The 16305-nt window shown below is 33.3% G+C and overlaps 1 protein-coding gene across 4 annotated transcripts in view; it reads left to right on the top strand.

Moving 5' to 3' along the window:
• Nell2 (neural EGFL like 2) overlaps positions 1–16305 on the top strand; it is a 360984-nt gene that overhangs the window by 167698 nt on the left and 176981 nt on the right. For all 4 annotated transcript variants that reach the window (XM_048802576.1, XM_015493239.2, XM_048802578.1 and 1 more), the window contains one exon: positions 6102–6230. In XM_048802576.1, the coding sequence (XP_048658533.1) occupies positions 6102–6230 (129 nt within the window). The remainder of the gene's footprint in view (positions 1–6101; positions 6231–16305) is intronic.

Here is a 16305-nt window from a genome sequence, read left to right as displayed (position 1 = left end):
GCCTTGCACATTTAAAACAGAACAAAGAAAGAATGGTCATTTCAGACATTTGATCGGGGACTCCCAATTTGCAACTTGACTAGAGTGTGTGGCGGCCAAAGGTAAGCTATAGCAGTGATTCTCAAATTTGCATATGCCTACTGATAACTTAGAAATCTTATTAAAATATAGATCCTGATTCACTAAGTCAGGCCTGATAATCTGCAGTTCTAATATTCTGCCTGGTGATACAGATGCTAATGTTAAGCAGAACCTCTCTTTGAGTACTTACCTATTGCTACATAACAAACTGCCCCTAAATTCAGTGACTTAAAACATCACTTATTTTATTAATAGATCTTAATATTGTAGGTCAGGAATTCAAACGGGGCTTAGTTCTACTGCTCCATGTGATGTTAAAAGGGGTCACTCTGTGCTGTTTACTTGGTAACTGGGTAGACCTGGGAGGTTCAAGATAGTCTTACTCTATGCTGAGCATCTTGGTAATATATGGGAAGCAATATATAGCCAGAATTGCTTCCTTCTACACGTGATCTTAGTAATTTTCCCTGGGTTCTCTCTAGCAGGATTGTAGTTAGACTTCTTAAATGGTAGCTTGGGACTTCTAAAGATGAAGTCTAGAACTGGCACACATTCCATTGGTCAAAGCAGTAACAGGCCAGCCCATATTCAAGAGAAGTTTAAATAGACTCTACCATAGATGGAAAGAGTGGTTAAAAAAAATGAGGGGCTGGGGCTGTAGCTTAGTGGTAAAGCTCTTGCCTCACATGTGTGAGGCACTGGGTTCTATTCTCATAAAAAAATAAAAATAAAGATACTATGTGTTCATCTACAACTCAATAAAAACTAAAAAATAAAAACAAAACAAATGGAATCTAGGTTAAAAAAAATGAGACCATAGTTACCTTTTAGAAGTGTCTGGGTGCTACACAGGGATTAGATACATGAATAGCATTAAAGTTAGCTAAGGTTGAGTAGGGTAAAGTTTTATTAAAAAACTAAGATTGGTGTCTTGAAAAATTGTGCTCTATATGTGTAATACAAAATGAATTGCATTCTGCCATCATATATAACAAATCAGAATAAATAAAAATAAATAAAAAAAGAAAGGAAAAAAAAAGAAAGTTCAGAAGATGAGCAGGTACAAAGATTGGAAAAAAAGAAAGGAATCTAAGATAGAGCCTTTCAGGTGCCAAGAGAAGCCCTTTGTACATCCATTTCCTTTTTAAAGGAGCCCAATATATTACACAAAGCAAACTAAGAATGGAAAAATTAGTTATGTAAATTGTGATATATTCAAGTTGTTTGCAGTTTTAAAAATTAGTGTCTACATAGCCCACTTAAAAATTGAATGACAAAACATACTGTGACATGTCCCTACTGCCAGAGATTCTAAAATAATTGATATGAGAAGGGATCTTGGTATCACATCCTTTAAAATTCCATGATAAATTATTTTTTCTGCAGCCAGGATTGTGAACTCCTGCCTTAGATAATCCTCAAATGAAAATTGAACAAGTTGATCCTTCCTGGTACATTTAATACCATTTATAATAAAGATTGCATCTGTTTCTGTCTTCAAATATGCAGAATACATAAACAAGTTCTTCTGGCATTTTATGACTTTCAAACTAAAAAAAGAGTCCAGTTCTTAAGTCTTAAATTTTGAGTCAACTCCTACACAAAAGTTGTGACAAATTTATTCTTAATAAAATTGGTCTCCTGTTTCTATGTCTATTTGCCTAATGCTAAAGATGCTGTGTTCATATATAAAAGAGTAAATTGTTCAAAAATAGTTAGTGAATATTCCCTGAGGTCAGAGCATGAGATGAAAGTGTTGACCTTTCTACCAGAGGCTTGGTCAGTGGTCAGAAACCAAGCTGTGTACTGAAATAAGGCTCCAAATTGCTAGGCACTAAGCTGAGTTTCCCTCCAAGACTGTTTTCTAGGTACCCTGCAGCTGGCTATCTTCTGCTGTAACAGGTCAGAAGAAATGAAGCAAGAAAGTTTTTTCTCTTTTTTCATATTTGAGAGCCCTTTCAAGAAAGCTTATAACAAATAGCAAAATACAGATTCAGTGATACAGAGAGGACTCTTAGAGTCAGAAATAATATATATATAGCTTTACATCTGTATTCCTCCCTTTCGCCTTCTTCTTCCTTAGCACCCCCATTCTCTGGTTTTAGGACTAAGTCCTGTTCACTGCATGTCTCACTTTAATTTATTATTTACTTCAATATACCTCGTAATTATAAGAGAGCATCCGCATGGAGAAGGCTGAGTTGGTATACATGGTTCTCCTTCCTTTCTGCATAATACAGTTTCCCCTTATTTAATTATCACCTTCATTCTTGATATCTGTGTATTACTAATAACATTATTTTTAGGTTGATTGTCAACTCATTTAAAAAAATTTTTAGTTTCATTATTAAGTAATGGTATCTATGAAATAATGCAGTTATTTGCTAGATTTATGTATTTTTATATGAATTAAAAGAAATCCATTACTATGAATATTTCCTTTTCATGTTCATCTATGTACATGAGCTACACTTTGGAAAACACTAGGATAATACATTATCTTGCAAACAACATGTAAATATGTTAGTATTCTTTTTTAATACTTTTATTCCATTTATTTATCTTTATGTGGTGCTGAGGATCTAACCCAGGGCCTCACTCGTGCTAGGGGAGCGCTCTACCTTTGAGTCACAACCGCAGCCCTGTTAGCATTCCTTTTTGAGTGAGTGATAGAACACACAATTCTATTGACTAAGCCAGATAAATAAATAAATACAGAATAGTTGTACTCTAACAAGCAGAGGATAAATTAGCTTCAGGTGAAGTTTAATTTAGATCACAAATCCTACCCCTTTGTCTAGATGTATATCTGTTTGTCTCCTCTGAGTTGACTGATTTCAGGCTATATGTGTTCTCAGGTAGATCCTTGACATTCTTGTGCTGATGTCATTATGGTACTCAGGTATATAGAAGAAAAGTTGGATAAAAGTCCAAGAACTGAGTTTCATGGTTTTCATTAGGTTGAACTAAACAAATTATTCTATGTAAGCCAGTGGAATGCATTGACTGATTTAGCTTTATGACTGATGTAGCTTTAAATGGGTAGAGCCCATTTTCCTTTAAGCACCTGGGCTGACATAGGTTTGAATGGTTCATCCAAAGTATAACTAGGTTTCTCCCCCTTCCCAACACAAAAATAAGGAATAGATGTCTATAGACAAAACCAACAATACTCACCATGAAATTATTGTAATCTCCTTCTCCTGATAATTTACTGTTAGGCATACCATCACCTTTTGTGTACAACCTTCACTTTTTCTCCAATTATATAGAGATATATATTAATATTTGTTAGAAAAGTCTATATTTAATAGAAGAAAACAGAACTTTATGGGCATTTGTAAATCTTACATAGGGAGTAGAAAACTTGGTATCCTTGAGTTTAAAATCCCAAAGAAAAAAAATTTTTAAAGGCTAGATTGTGTTAGATAAGTGGTCCATTCCTCTGTCTATGGAAAATATTAGATTTTTTTTCCTATGCCATGAATCTTGACGTATTTGGTTTTAGCTTATTAGTATTACTCTAATCGCTTTAGTTATTAACAAATACTAGATTATTATGCTTATATAGATAATCTCATTTGAACCTGACATTTTTACAAGGTAGATATTATCCCAATTTACAAGTGAGAAAAACTGAAGTCTTAGAAAGGTTAATTAACTTACACAGCTAGTAATTTATACAGCCAGTTTAAGAGGTGGATTGGATTTAAACTCAGGTTTGCAAACTCCAAAAGTAAAGCACATATGAATAAAGATGCAAACATGAAGAGAATAGACTATATCTTGTCAAACTGTACTCTGATTTTTGGAAGATATTCCCTGTAGAAGCATTCTACCTCCTTTAATTGATTCTAAATTTCCATCCATTAGTAGTAACCTTTTGACCCTGGCATTTTTTATCCAAGTGGTAAAATACCCAATGCATTCAATCAACTTTAAGAATAAATCAAAAAAGCTATCTGACATTGTTTATAATAAATCAAAATTTGCTTGAATGAAATTTTTAATTTTTAAGTCTCTGAGTTAATGAAAAGCCATCTAACTTTTACCTAAAACATTGAAAATAGAATCACATTGTCACCTTACAGTTGGGAAATTCTTGGAGCAATTAAACACTGTATGATGTGTGTATGCATTTTGTTAGAAGCTGAGATAAGTTGTTTCAACATTACTGAGGCAGGAATGAAAATGAATTGTAATAGATGTGGATATCAGGTAGCATAGATGATATTGGGTATATATTTTTAAAATAGGAGAGAGAAGTCAGCAAAATGAAAAGTTGAAAGATAGTTGTGAAAAGTATAAACTTAAGAAGAAAAATAAAAATGTAACATAAATGATACACTCACAGGTCTTTAAATGTTATTTCAAATGTTATAGGTAGAATTGCACAGAATTTTAGCACTGTGTTAGAACTTGATATATCCTCTGTGTTTCTTAAAGTGTGGGACATTTTTTAATTAACTTTATTTTAATTTAAAATAAATATGAAGTGATATTTTGAAGCTTTTAAATTTTAGTTTGATGATGTTCTGAGCTATTGAAATAGATATTGAAGAGGGCTTTTTATCTGAAATTATTTTCCCTCAGGCATTGTTTAAAGACAATATAATACATTTTAAGAAATATGGTCTCAATTTAGCTATTTTTTAAAAAAGGAAATAAAAAGACCCTAGGAGAAACTGTTTTTTACATTTATTTCCTCCTCTCAAGAATTTTACTCCTAAATATTCAACCTTAATCCTGAGAATTTAGATTATGAAGAATCTTGTCAAGATAAGTTGACAAATGATTTAAATGCTGTTATTTACCATATTTTTGTGGTCTTCATACAACTATGTCTTGTTTTTGTTGAAATCATTAAACTATTTGGTTTTTACTATTTCTTTTTAATGGTATTATTATGTTTTTGGAATATGACCTTTCTTTGCTGTACCAGTAGTATTTTACTATATGTCATGTTTGCATTTCGGGGGGGGGGTTATATTTTAATTCTGGGGGAATATTCAAAATAGTATTGCCAGGCAATCAGAATGGACTTCAGTTTGATCATAATTTAGAACTCACATCTTCAGATTTTCTCAAGTAAAAGTTGTTTTTTTTTTTTTGGTCATGCATATATGTGTTTATTCTAAGCTACATGAGATACACTATTCTTGTCCTCTTTTATATACATTTTCTGAAATAGTAATCCATTAGACAATGAAAACTAGGTAGATAACTTATGCATTAGGCAATTTAAAATTTTGTTGAATGATGTATAATCATGTAATTTCCATTAAATATGAATTCTAGTGTTCAAGCTTTTCATTTCAGACTCTTAGATGTTCCTTGAACAAGGGGTTCAGACAGGAGAAAGAAATCCTGAGAAATTGCACATGATTGGTGTCACTGTTTATAAAAGTTCCATTTTTCTTTTCTCTTATAAAGACTCTGGGATCTTTGAAATCCCTGTAATTCATAAAAATTTTCTTCGTCTTTTGGGCGGCCATACTTTATCTTGAGATCTCCAGAGAAAATTAGATTAAAGTGATGTAATTTGCATTTTTAACACATTTCAGAATTTTTTTAAAAGAAGCTAAGCTGTGTGTTTCGTTTCATAAATATACAATGGGCACATTTCATCTGGCTTGTTCAGTATTAACCACAGATACTAGTAATGCTCATATTATTTTCTCATTGCTCTATCATCTTTATTGTAATGTTTTCCATTTTGGACTGAAAGACTATTTCTTTGTTTCAGGTATATGGAGAGCTATAATTAGATATTAGAGACTGGGTAGCATTTATATTGTCAAAAAACAAGAAAGATGTGGAATTAGCTGAAGTATGAAATAATTGGGTTAAACATAAATCAGAGTTTTTGATACTTATAGCGTGATGTCTAATAAACTTTGATGAAGATATTAATTTTTAAAAAGTAATTGAGGGAAAATATTTGAAAGAAAATATGAAGGAGATGAAAACTATTTGTTTTATCATAGTTTTATTTATTTTAATAGATTTTTTTCTTACAGGTTATGACTTTTGTTCTGAGAGGCATAACTGCATGGAGAATTCTGTCTGCAGAAATCTGAATGACAGGGCCGTGTGCAGCTGTCGAGATGGTTTTAGGGCTCTTCGGGAGGACAATGCCTACTGTGAAGGTAATCCTTATAATGATGTGTAGCTCAGCTGTATAAATTTCCTAGGATTACTGCATGCAAAATTTATTAATTTCCCAGGTTGTCAAGTTGATGGGCCCATTAAAAGCAGTGAATTTAATTTGAAGCATATTAATCAGCTAAAAATAATTATCTTTCAAATTAAAGTTTTTCAGCTATCTGCTATATGTCAGACTAATAAGTTAATATGGCTGGTTTCTTGAATTAGAATAATACTTCCACTGTGAAATAGCCTTATTTTTTTCATAATTAGATATTCAGATAGTTCACATATTGACATGATTACTGTGGCTTGCAGTTAGAATTGTAGTCAGTTTTTTTCCAGACAATGTTGTGTAACAAAGGCAATCAATTAACAGGAAGATAGAATGTCTACTGTTATTTAGTTTGCTTTGATAAGTTACCTCAGAGGTTGTATTCATGCTCTGTGCTATTTAGTAAATAGCTCTGATGGAGTAAATTATTTTCTGGTTACTTTAAAAAATTTAACTAATATCCAAGATAGTTTATTCTCTCATGGAAACAGTACAGATATGGTCAATGGACTTGTGACTTTTACTGTTCCAGAAGACCCACAAAGTCATGTAGTAATTTATCCCTTCCTTGAGACATACATTTAAATCATTCCTATTAATTGTGTGACAAGCCACTGGATCCTGCAAGTATGAATCTTATTTGGTGGTATTTGGGGTCTTTTGAAAGGTTTGGATGGGTCTAGACTTACCTCTTCCAAAAACCAAGCATATACCATAGGTTCTTGGAGGTAGTGAACCTCAAGTAAGCATGAAGCCTTTGTTTATCTACAGGAAGATTTGTTGGCCTTTGGGAGACCAGCTTGTATTGTTTCCTGACTGAAATAGATTTTCCTCTGTCTTATAAATTGCTATTCATATTTAAAGTTGACCTTTAGATCAAAGTGTTTATTTTAGTGGGTTTGATTCTGTCCTAAAAGGACCATTCCATTTTCACTGAAAGGAGGACATAAGACTTTCTCCCCCATTTATGATGCCAATTTATTTAGTATTCCTCATTTTAAAAGATTTTTGTATAAAAAAAAGAACCTTACCTAATGATTTTTATTCTTACATAATTTAGAGGTGAACTTCTTACTAAAAATGTATTTTCATTATAATATTTGATATCATATATATAAGCTTCATTGATATTGTTAATGTGTTTATGAAATCACATGATACAAATTCAAATAAGTGCTTTTGAATCTTACTTTTATGATAATTATTTTTATCTTGAATTACTTCTTTCTTTGTTACTGTTGAGTATGTTCACTTTTATAATACCTATTTATAATACCTACTATGTACCAAGTAGTTTTCTAGGCATAGAACAGTAACTGGTGAGCAAGACTAATGAGTTCCTGTCTATAGTCCTAGCAACTAAGGAGGCTGAAGTAGGATGATTATAAGTTCAAGGTTAGCCTCAGCAAATTAGCAAGACTGTGTCTCATAATAAAAAATAAAAGGGCTGGGGGGGGGTGTAGCTCAGTTGGAAAGCACCCCTGGACTCAATCCCAAGGACCAAATAATTATTATTAATATTATTATTATTATTATTATTCATCCCTGTGTACAGGAGGTTTGCATTCTAGGGGAGAAACAGATAAGAGAACCCATAGAAATAGAGAAGAAAATTGGAAGTAGTGAAAAGTAATAGGAATAAAATAAAACAAGGTAATGTGCTAGGTATTTTTTTAGTACCTACTTTATGCACTGGGATTAATTTAGACTGTATGGTCAGCTTTTGGGGAGAGGGATCAAGTGAGGGTGGTGATTAATCTTAGACTTGATGATAAGGAAGTAGCCACGGAAGAATCTGGGACAAGCCATTCAAACCAGAAGGAATAGCAAGTGGAAAGGCCCTAAGTGGGAACAGCCTTGAAATGTTCTAGAAACTGAAAAGGCAGTTTATAAGATTCAGATGGAGAATTAGGCTGAGACCAGGCTTATAAGGGAGGCTTATAAGGATTTCAGTTTTGTTTCAAGCGGAGGAGTGACTTGCTTTTATTTGTCTGAGAAAGGGTACCTCTGACTGTGGAAGTGAACTGTAGGGCTGGGTTTTTGGGGGAGAACAAAAGTGTAAACAGGGAGGCCAGTTGGAAAGCTATAGGAGTTGTGCAGGCAAAGATGGTGCTACACAATTAGGAAAGTGATAGAGAAGGAGAAGAGGAGGTACATATTTACTTATACGTAGTTTATTGTAGTGGAGAATTAAATCCAAGGTTGGGAGTATGATCAATGTATTGCTAATGTTGCTATTTATTGAGACTGAAGGATTTTTAAGGAAAGAAGCTAGAGATTTAGGTTACATTCTTTATCAGTGCAACCTGTTAAAATTGGTTTAATCATAAAGATTTAGTCACTCAGTTGTTATGTGCATGTTCAGGTATAGATAAATTGGCAGCTGTTTTCCAATTTTAATGTATCATACTGAAAAATATTTCCATCTGTATGCTTATTATTATTTGTCATTTAAATATATAATCTTCACAAGTTAAGAAAATGGTGGAAAGACTCATTGGGTTATTATAGAACTTTTGAATTGCCATATATAAGGACTTCTAATATTATTGATTTGTTTTTTTCATACCACAATACAGAGGTTTTGAAGTATTCCTATGAAATTTGGTTTTCTCTCTCTCTCTCTCTCTCTCTCTCTCTTTTGTGGGGGGTTATTGGGGACTGAACTCAGGGGCACTTGGTCACAGAGCCACATCTCCAGCCCTATTTTGTATTTTATTTAGAGACAGGGTCCTACTGAGTTGCTTAGAACCTCACCATTGCTGAGCCTGGCTTTGAACTACGCGATTCTCCTGGGATTACAGGCTGGTTTCTCTTTTTATTCTAGAATTGTTGCTAATCTTGAGAGTATTTTTGACTTCTTAGAAGTAATACCTTTTTAAAGTACTTAGGCAATGTTATATATTACTTATTAACCTTTTCCCATATAGAGCTCTGGTTCTGTAAAAAATTAGACTTGTTATCAGACGTGAAAAAAAATAAGTGACGGTTTGTAAGTAATGTAAATTTTGTTTGCTAAATCTTTTGGGTTGCTTTAATGACACAGCTATAATTGAGACTATTGATTTTTACTATGGTTTGGTTGATCAGGGTTGTATAGCACTGGTAAATGCTGAAGTTCATTTATTTGTTTGACAAATATTTATTGAGTACCTACTTTGTACAGAGCTGATGCCAGGGATAAAGTAGAAAATGGAAATGTACATGACTGATGCTAGGGATAAAGTAGAAAATGGAACTATACATGACTGATACTCCTCTCAGGTCAGAAAAATAGATAATAAACTAATCATTACATTAAAGAATATTTAATTGCGAATGTGGCAAGTACCTGGAAAGAAAAATAGATTAACAGGGGATCTGATTTGGGGGGGATTTTTGCTTCAAAAAAGAGCTCATTTCTGAAAATAAGATTTGGTCACTCAAATCTGCAGGATGTATGTGGGTAAAATGGGATGCAGGAAAACTAGTGCATGATAGACAGTGGTGACTAGCCTTAAAAATAGATGTGGAGTTGTGGATGCTTTTGAGAGCATTTTTGAGGTAAAACTAACAAACTCTAATGATTTAACTACTGCTTGTAGAGAATGAGAGAGGTTTGGAGGTGGATTCCCTGGTTTCGAGCCTAAAGAAAACGGCAAATGTCGATGCTGTTCACTTAAGGAATAGACTGGGTAGAAAAAAAAATGATGTTGATGTGCAGAAGCTTTTTGATCTGAGGCTATCCCACTTATCGATTTTTGGTTTTATATCTTGAGCTTTAGGAATGGTATTGAGGAAGTCAGTGCCTGTGATCATATGCTGGAGTGTTGACCCTATGATTTCTGCTAGTAGTTACATTGTTTCTGGTCTAATTTCTAGGTCTTTGATCCACTTTGAGTTGATTTTTGTGCAGGGTGGTAGAGAAGGATCTAGTTTCATTCTTCTACCTATGGATATCCAATTTTCCCAGCATCATTTGTTAGAAAGGCTATATTTTCTCCAACATATGTTTTTTGGCACCTTTTTCAAGGATCACATGACTGTAACTATTTTATGGCTCTATGTCTTCTATTTTATTTCATTGGTCTTCATGTTTTTATGCAAGTACTGTGATAATCAGCTTTTCATTAATATGACCAGAATACCCCACAAGAACCATTTAGAGGAGGAAAAGTTTATTTTGCTCACCATTTCAGAGGTGCAGTCTATGGTCAGACAATTCCACATCACTGGGGCTGAAGTGAGGCAGAACATTATGACCAGAGGGTGCATCAGAATGAAACTGCTCAGATGAAAATGGCCAGAAAGAAGAGAGAGGAGAAATGACTGCAGGGAAAATGCAGTATTTCTTTGCTTATTCTGGGCCTTTTATTCTTCCGTATTTTACAGGATTATTTTGGCTATTTCTATGAAGAATGGCATTGGTATTTTGAAGGGAATCATGTTGAATCTTTAGATTGCTTTTGGTGATATATCCATTTCAACAATATCAGTTCTGCCTATCTAAGAATATTGGAGGTCTTTCTATCTTCTAAGGTTTTCATTGTTTTATGATTTTCATTGTAGACATCTTCCACTTCATTGATTACACTTACTCTCAATTATTTTATTTTTGAAACTATTGTGAATGGAACCTACTTTGTACAGATTTCTCAGCAGATTCATTATTGGAGATTAAGAGCTATTGACTTTTATATGTTGATTTTGTTTTGTTACTTTGTTGAATTGGTTCCTCAGCACTAGAAGTCTTTTAGTGGAAATTTTTGGGACTTCTAAATGTAGGATCATATCATCAGCAAGCAGAAATAATTTGGCTTCTTCTTTTCCTATTTGTATCATTTTACTTTCTTTCTCTTGCCAGATTTCTCTATATTGAAAAGGAGTTGTCAGAGTGGACATCTTATCTTGTTCCTGATTTCAGAGGAAATGCTTTTGGTTTTTCTCCAGTATGATGTTGGCTTTAGGGTTTTTTTTTGTATATAATTTTTATAATGTTGAAATAGTTCATTATATCCCTACTTTCTCTGGTATTTTTAATATGAATGGATGCTGGATTTTGTCAAAAGCTTTTTATGCATATTTGATATGATCATGTGATTTTGTTATTAATTCTTCTTAGGTGAAGAATTGCATTTATTGATTTATGTATATTGAACCAACCTTGCATCCTTGGAATGAAACTGTCTTGGCCATGTAATCTTCTTAATATGTTTTTTAATGTGAATTGCTAACATTTTATTAATGATTCTTGTGTTTATGTTTATCAGAGTTATTAGTCTATAGTTTTCTTTTCTTGATGTGTCTTTTTCTTGGTTTGGTATAAGGATGATACTGGCTTCCTAGGTTAAATTTGGGAGTGTTCTCTCACTTTGAATTTCATAGGACAATTTAAGGAAGGCTAACATTAGTTCTTCTTTAAATATCTTGTAGAGTTCATCTGAGAATTCATCTGGTCCTGAGTTTTTCTTTGTTGGAAGGCATCATATTACTGCTTCATTTTTGTTGCTTGATATTAGACTATTTAGGTTTTTTATGTACTTTTGTTTCAATATGGGTAGGTCATATGTGTCTAGAAATTTGTCAATATCTTCTAGATTTTCCAATTCATCAGAATACAAGTTTTCCCAATAGTTCCTAATGATCCTTTGGATTTCAAATATATTTGTGAGACTATCTCCTTTTTCATTTCTAATTTTGTTGGTTTGTATTGAGTGTGAAGAGATAACCTAGAAATACGAGAAAATCTTTCTAGCTGTTCTTCCAACAGGGGATTAATATCCAGACTATGTAAAGAACTCAATAAACACCAAAAGAAAAAAAATCATCCTATCAGCAAATAATCTAAGCAGATATTTTTTAAAATAAGAAATACAAATGATCATCACATATACCCAGAAAAACCTTCACCATTCTTAGCAATCAAGGAAATGTAAATCACAACTACACTGAGACTTCATCTCACTCCAATTTGAATGGCAATGAAAAATACAAAGAACAATAATTTCTGGCAAGGATGTAGGGGAAATGGTATACTCATACAATATTTGTAGAAATGAAAATTATTAAAACCACAATGGAAAGCAACATGGAGATTCCTCAAAAGACTAGGAATGGAACTATTATATGACCCAGCTATCCTAGTACTTATCCAGAAAACTAAAATTAGCCTGCTATACATGGTACACATACATACCAATGTTTATAGCAGGACAACTCCCAGTAGCCAACTAATGCAACCAGCTCAGGTGTCCATTAACAGATAAATAGATAAATAAAACATGGGTATAGGAAAAAAAAAAAATGAGGTAGGGATCTGCTTCCTCCAACCTGTGCAGTAGCCCAGGCCCAGAGTAGGCCAGGGTCCATTCCCTCACACAAACACAACTTGAGAGACAAGGCCTCACCCATGTCCATCTTGAGTCACTACAGTTGTCACCATAACCTTCCCCACAAAATAGCCTCTACCTTTTGACAACAGACAGGGCCTAGAAGCAGCTGCATCTAGGAGCAGGCATTCCAAAGCCAGTGAAAGGCCCAACCTTTTAGCCCTATCTCTGAAAGATATTGCATCCATCTTTGGGCACTTCCACTCCTATCTCGAGTTATCACCGCTATTGCCGCTACCACCTTTAGTTGCAGTAGCATCCACCATGGGACACCGGCAGGCTCTGGAAGCCCAACACCAAGGTGAGGCACAAATCTGCAAAGGCAGATTTGCATGGATACTACAAGATTTTAGGGTAGAAATTCTAATACCTCAGATCCACACTGTAAGAAAGGAAGACACAACATGAAAAAACAAGGGAGGAAAGTACCCCTCACAAACCAGTATATTACAATAACAGAAAACATGGACAGCTCAGTTGATGAAATGTCAGAGAAGGAGTTCAGAATGTTCATAATTAAAATGATCTGTGAACTAAAGAATGACCAATATGAGCAAATACAGGCAAAAATTGATAATTCCAAAAAAGAGATAAGACAGCAAATACAGGCAACCATTGATGACAGCAATAAAGAGATAAGGGAGTAATATAGGCATCCATTGATCACACAAACAAAAAAATAAGCGAGCAAATACAGGTAGCAAAAGATTACTTCAAGAAACAGATAAAGACTCTGAAAAAAATCAGAAATTTTTGAAATGAATGAAACAATAAAACAAATAAAAAACTCAAAAGAAAGCATCACCAACAGACTAGATCACTTGGAAGACAGAACATCAGATAATGAAGACAAAGTATATAATCTGGGAAGTAAAGTTGACCACACAGTGAAGATGGTAACACCATGATCGGAACATCCAGGAATTATGGGACAGCATCAAAAGACCAAATCAAAAGACCAAATCTAAGACTTACTGGGATAGAGGAAGGCACAGAGTTTCAAACCAAAGGAACGCACAATCTCTTCAATGAGATAATGTCAGAAAATTTCCCAAACATGAAGAATGAATTGGAAAATCAAATACAAGAGGCTTACAGGACAACAAATGTATAAAATTACAACAGATCTACATGAAGGCACATTATAATGAAAATGCCTAATCAAAGGAGAAACAAAGTCCAGTTAAATACCAAAAATAAATAAAAATGGATGAGAATACAAATCATGTCTCAATAATAACCCTGAATGTTAATGTCCTAAACTCACCAATCAAAAGACATAGGCTGGCAGGTTGGAGGATAAAAACAACAACAACAATATGCTGCCTCCAAGAGACTCATCTCATAGGAAAAGACATCCACAGACTGAAGGTTAGGAAAAATCATTGCATTCACATGGACTGCAGAAGCAAGCAGGGTTTCCATCCTCATATCAAATAAAGTAGATTTCAAGCTAAAGTTAATCAAAAGGGATAAAGAAAGACACTTCATTCTGCTCAAGGGAATAATACACTAACAAGACATAACAATTATAAATACATATGCCCCAAACACTGGAGGATCTATGTTCATCAAACAAACTCTATTCAATTTCAAGAGTCAGACCAAAACACAATAATTTTGGGTGACTTTAACACACCTCTTTCACCACTGGATAGATCTCCCAAACAAAAGCTGAACAAAGAAACTATGGAACTCAATAATGCAATCAATAACATAGACTTAACTGACATATGTAGAATATTTTATCTTTCAGTGAGCAACTATACTTTCTTCTCAGTAGCTCATGAATCTTTCTCTAAAATAGACCATATATTATGCCATAAAGCAACTCTAAGCAAATACAAAAAAAATTTGAGATACTACCTGCATTCTATTAGACAATACTGAAATGAAATTAGAAACAATGATAAAGAAAAACATAAAGCTACTTCAACATCTGGAGACTAAATAATATGCTACTGAATAACAATGGGTTATAAAAGACATCAAGAAGGAGACTACAAAATTCTTAGATTTAAGTGAGAACACTGAAACATCATATCAAAATCTCTGGGATACTATGAAGGCAGTATTAAGAGGAAAGTTCATTCTGTGGAGTTTATTCCTTCAAAGAAAAAAAGTCAACAAATAAAAGACCTAACATTACATTTCAAAGCCCTAGAAAAAGAACAAATCAACACCAAAAGCAGCAGAAGACAGGAAATAATTAAAACCAGAGCTGAAATCAATAAAACTGAAACAAAAAAAAAACAATTAAAAAAATTGACAAATAAATAGTTGGTTCTTTGAAAAAATAAATAAAATGGATGTGTAACTGATGTGATTCTGCAATCTGTGTATGGGGTGAAGGTGGGAGTTCATAACCCACTTGAATCAAAGTGTCAAATATGATATGTCAAGAAATTTGTAATGTTTTGAACAACCCACAATAAAAAATTAAAAAATAAAAAAATAAAAAAAAAATTGACAAACCATTAGCCATGTTAATGAAGAGAATGAGAGAGAAAACTCAAATTACTCACATACATGCTGAAAAGGGAAATATCACAACAGACACTACAGAAATACAAAAGATAATTAGAAATTATTTTGAAAACTTGTATTCCAATAAAACAAAAATACCTAACGCATCAACAAATTTCTAGAGTCATATGATTTGCCCAAATGGAATCAGGATGATATACACAATTTAAACAGATCAATATCAAGCAATGAAATAGAAGATGCCATCTGAAGTCTACCAACCAATAAAAGCCCAGGACTGGATGGTTACACAGTTGAGTTCCCCAAGACCTTTAATGAAGAACGAATACCAATACTCTTCAGATTATTACATGAAATAGAAAAAGAGGGAGCACGTCCAAATTCATTCTGTGAGGCCAGTATCACCCTGATTCTAAAACCAGGCAAAGACACATTAAAGAAAGTAAACCTAAGACTAATATCTCTAATGAACATAGATGCAAAAATTCTCAATAAAATTTTGGCAAACCAAATACAAAAACATATCAAAAATATAGTGCACTATGATCAAGTGGGGTTCATCCCAGGGATGCAAGGTTGGTTCAACATACAGAAATCAATAAATGTAATTCATCACATCAATAGACTTAAAGATAAGAATCACAAGATCATCTGAATAGATGCAGAAAAAGCATTTGACAAAATACAGCACCCCTTCATGTTCAAAACACTAGAAATTACAACCCTGTGAGTGCATTATAATGAAGAATTTCCTATTCTTAAACTCTTAAAATCACTGGTGATTTTGCTCTCCAAGTCTTTAATTATTACACCAAGAACAGGAAAAGCGTTTTAAATAAATAAATCATTTATATAATTGCATGTCACAAATAACTACAAAATTAGTAATTGATGCCGTATTAACGATTTTTAAAGTAAATTTATGAGCCATTTCTTTTATTAACAAAAATATGAGAAAGAGTTTGGTATGGTTTGAAACCCCTACCCCAGTAATTCCTCATTGATAGAACTATTTCTCTTAGATTCACTCAGTTTCTTTCATTCTGATTCTGATGGATGTCATTTGTCACTTCATGTCACCTTGTCTTTAGTCACTCTGTTTCTGTTGTCTCTACCTACTTTTACTCATCCAGGATCCATTCCCTATTAATATTCACAAAATATCAT

The sequence above is a fragment of the Marmota marmota genome, unplaced genomic scaffold, assembly GCF_001458135.2.
Source record: "Marmota marmota marmota unplaced genomic scaffold, marMar, whole genome shotgun sequence".
NCBI lineage: Eukaryota > Metazoa > Chordata > Mammalia > Rodentia > Sciuridae > Marmota > Marmota marmota.
This window is presented reverse-complemented; position numbering and strand designations above follow the sequence as displayed.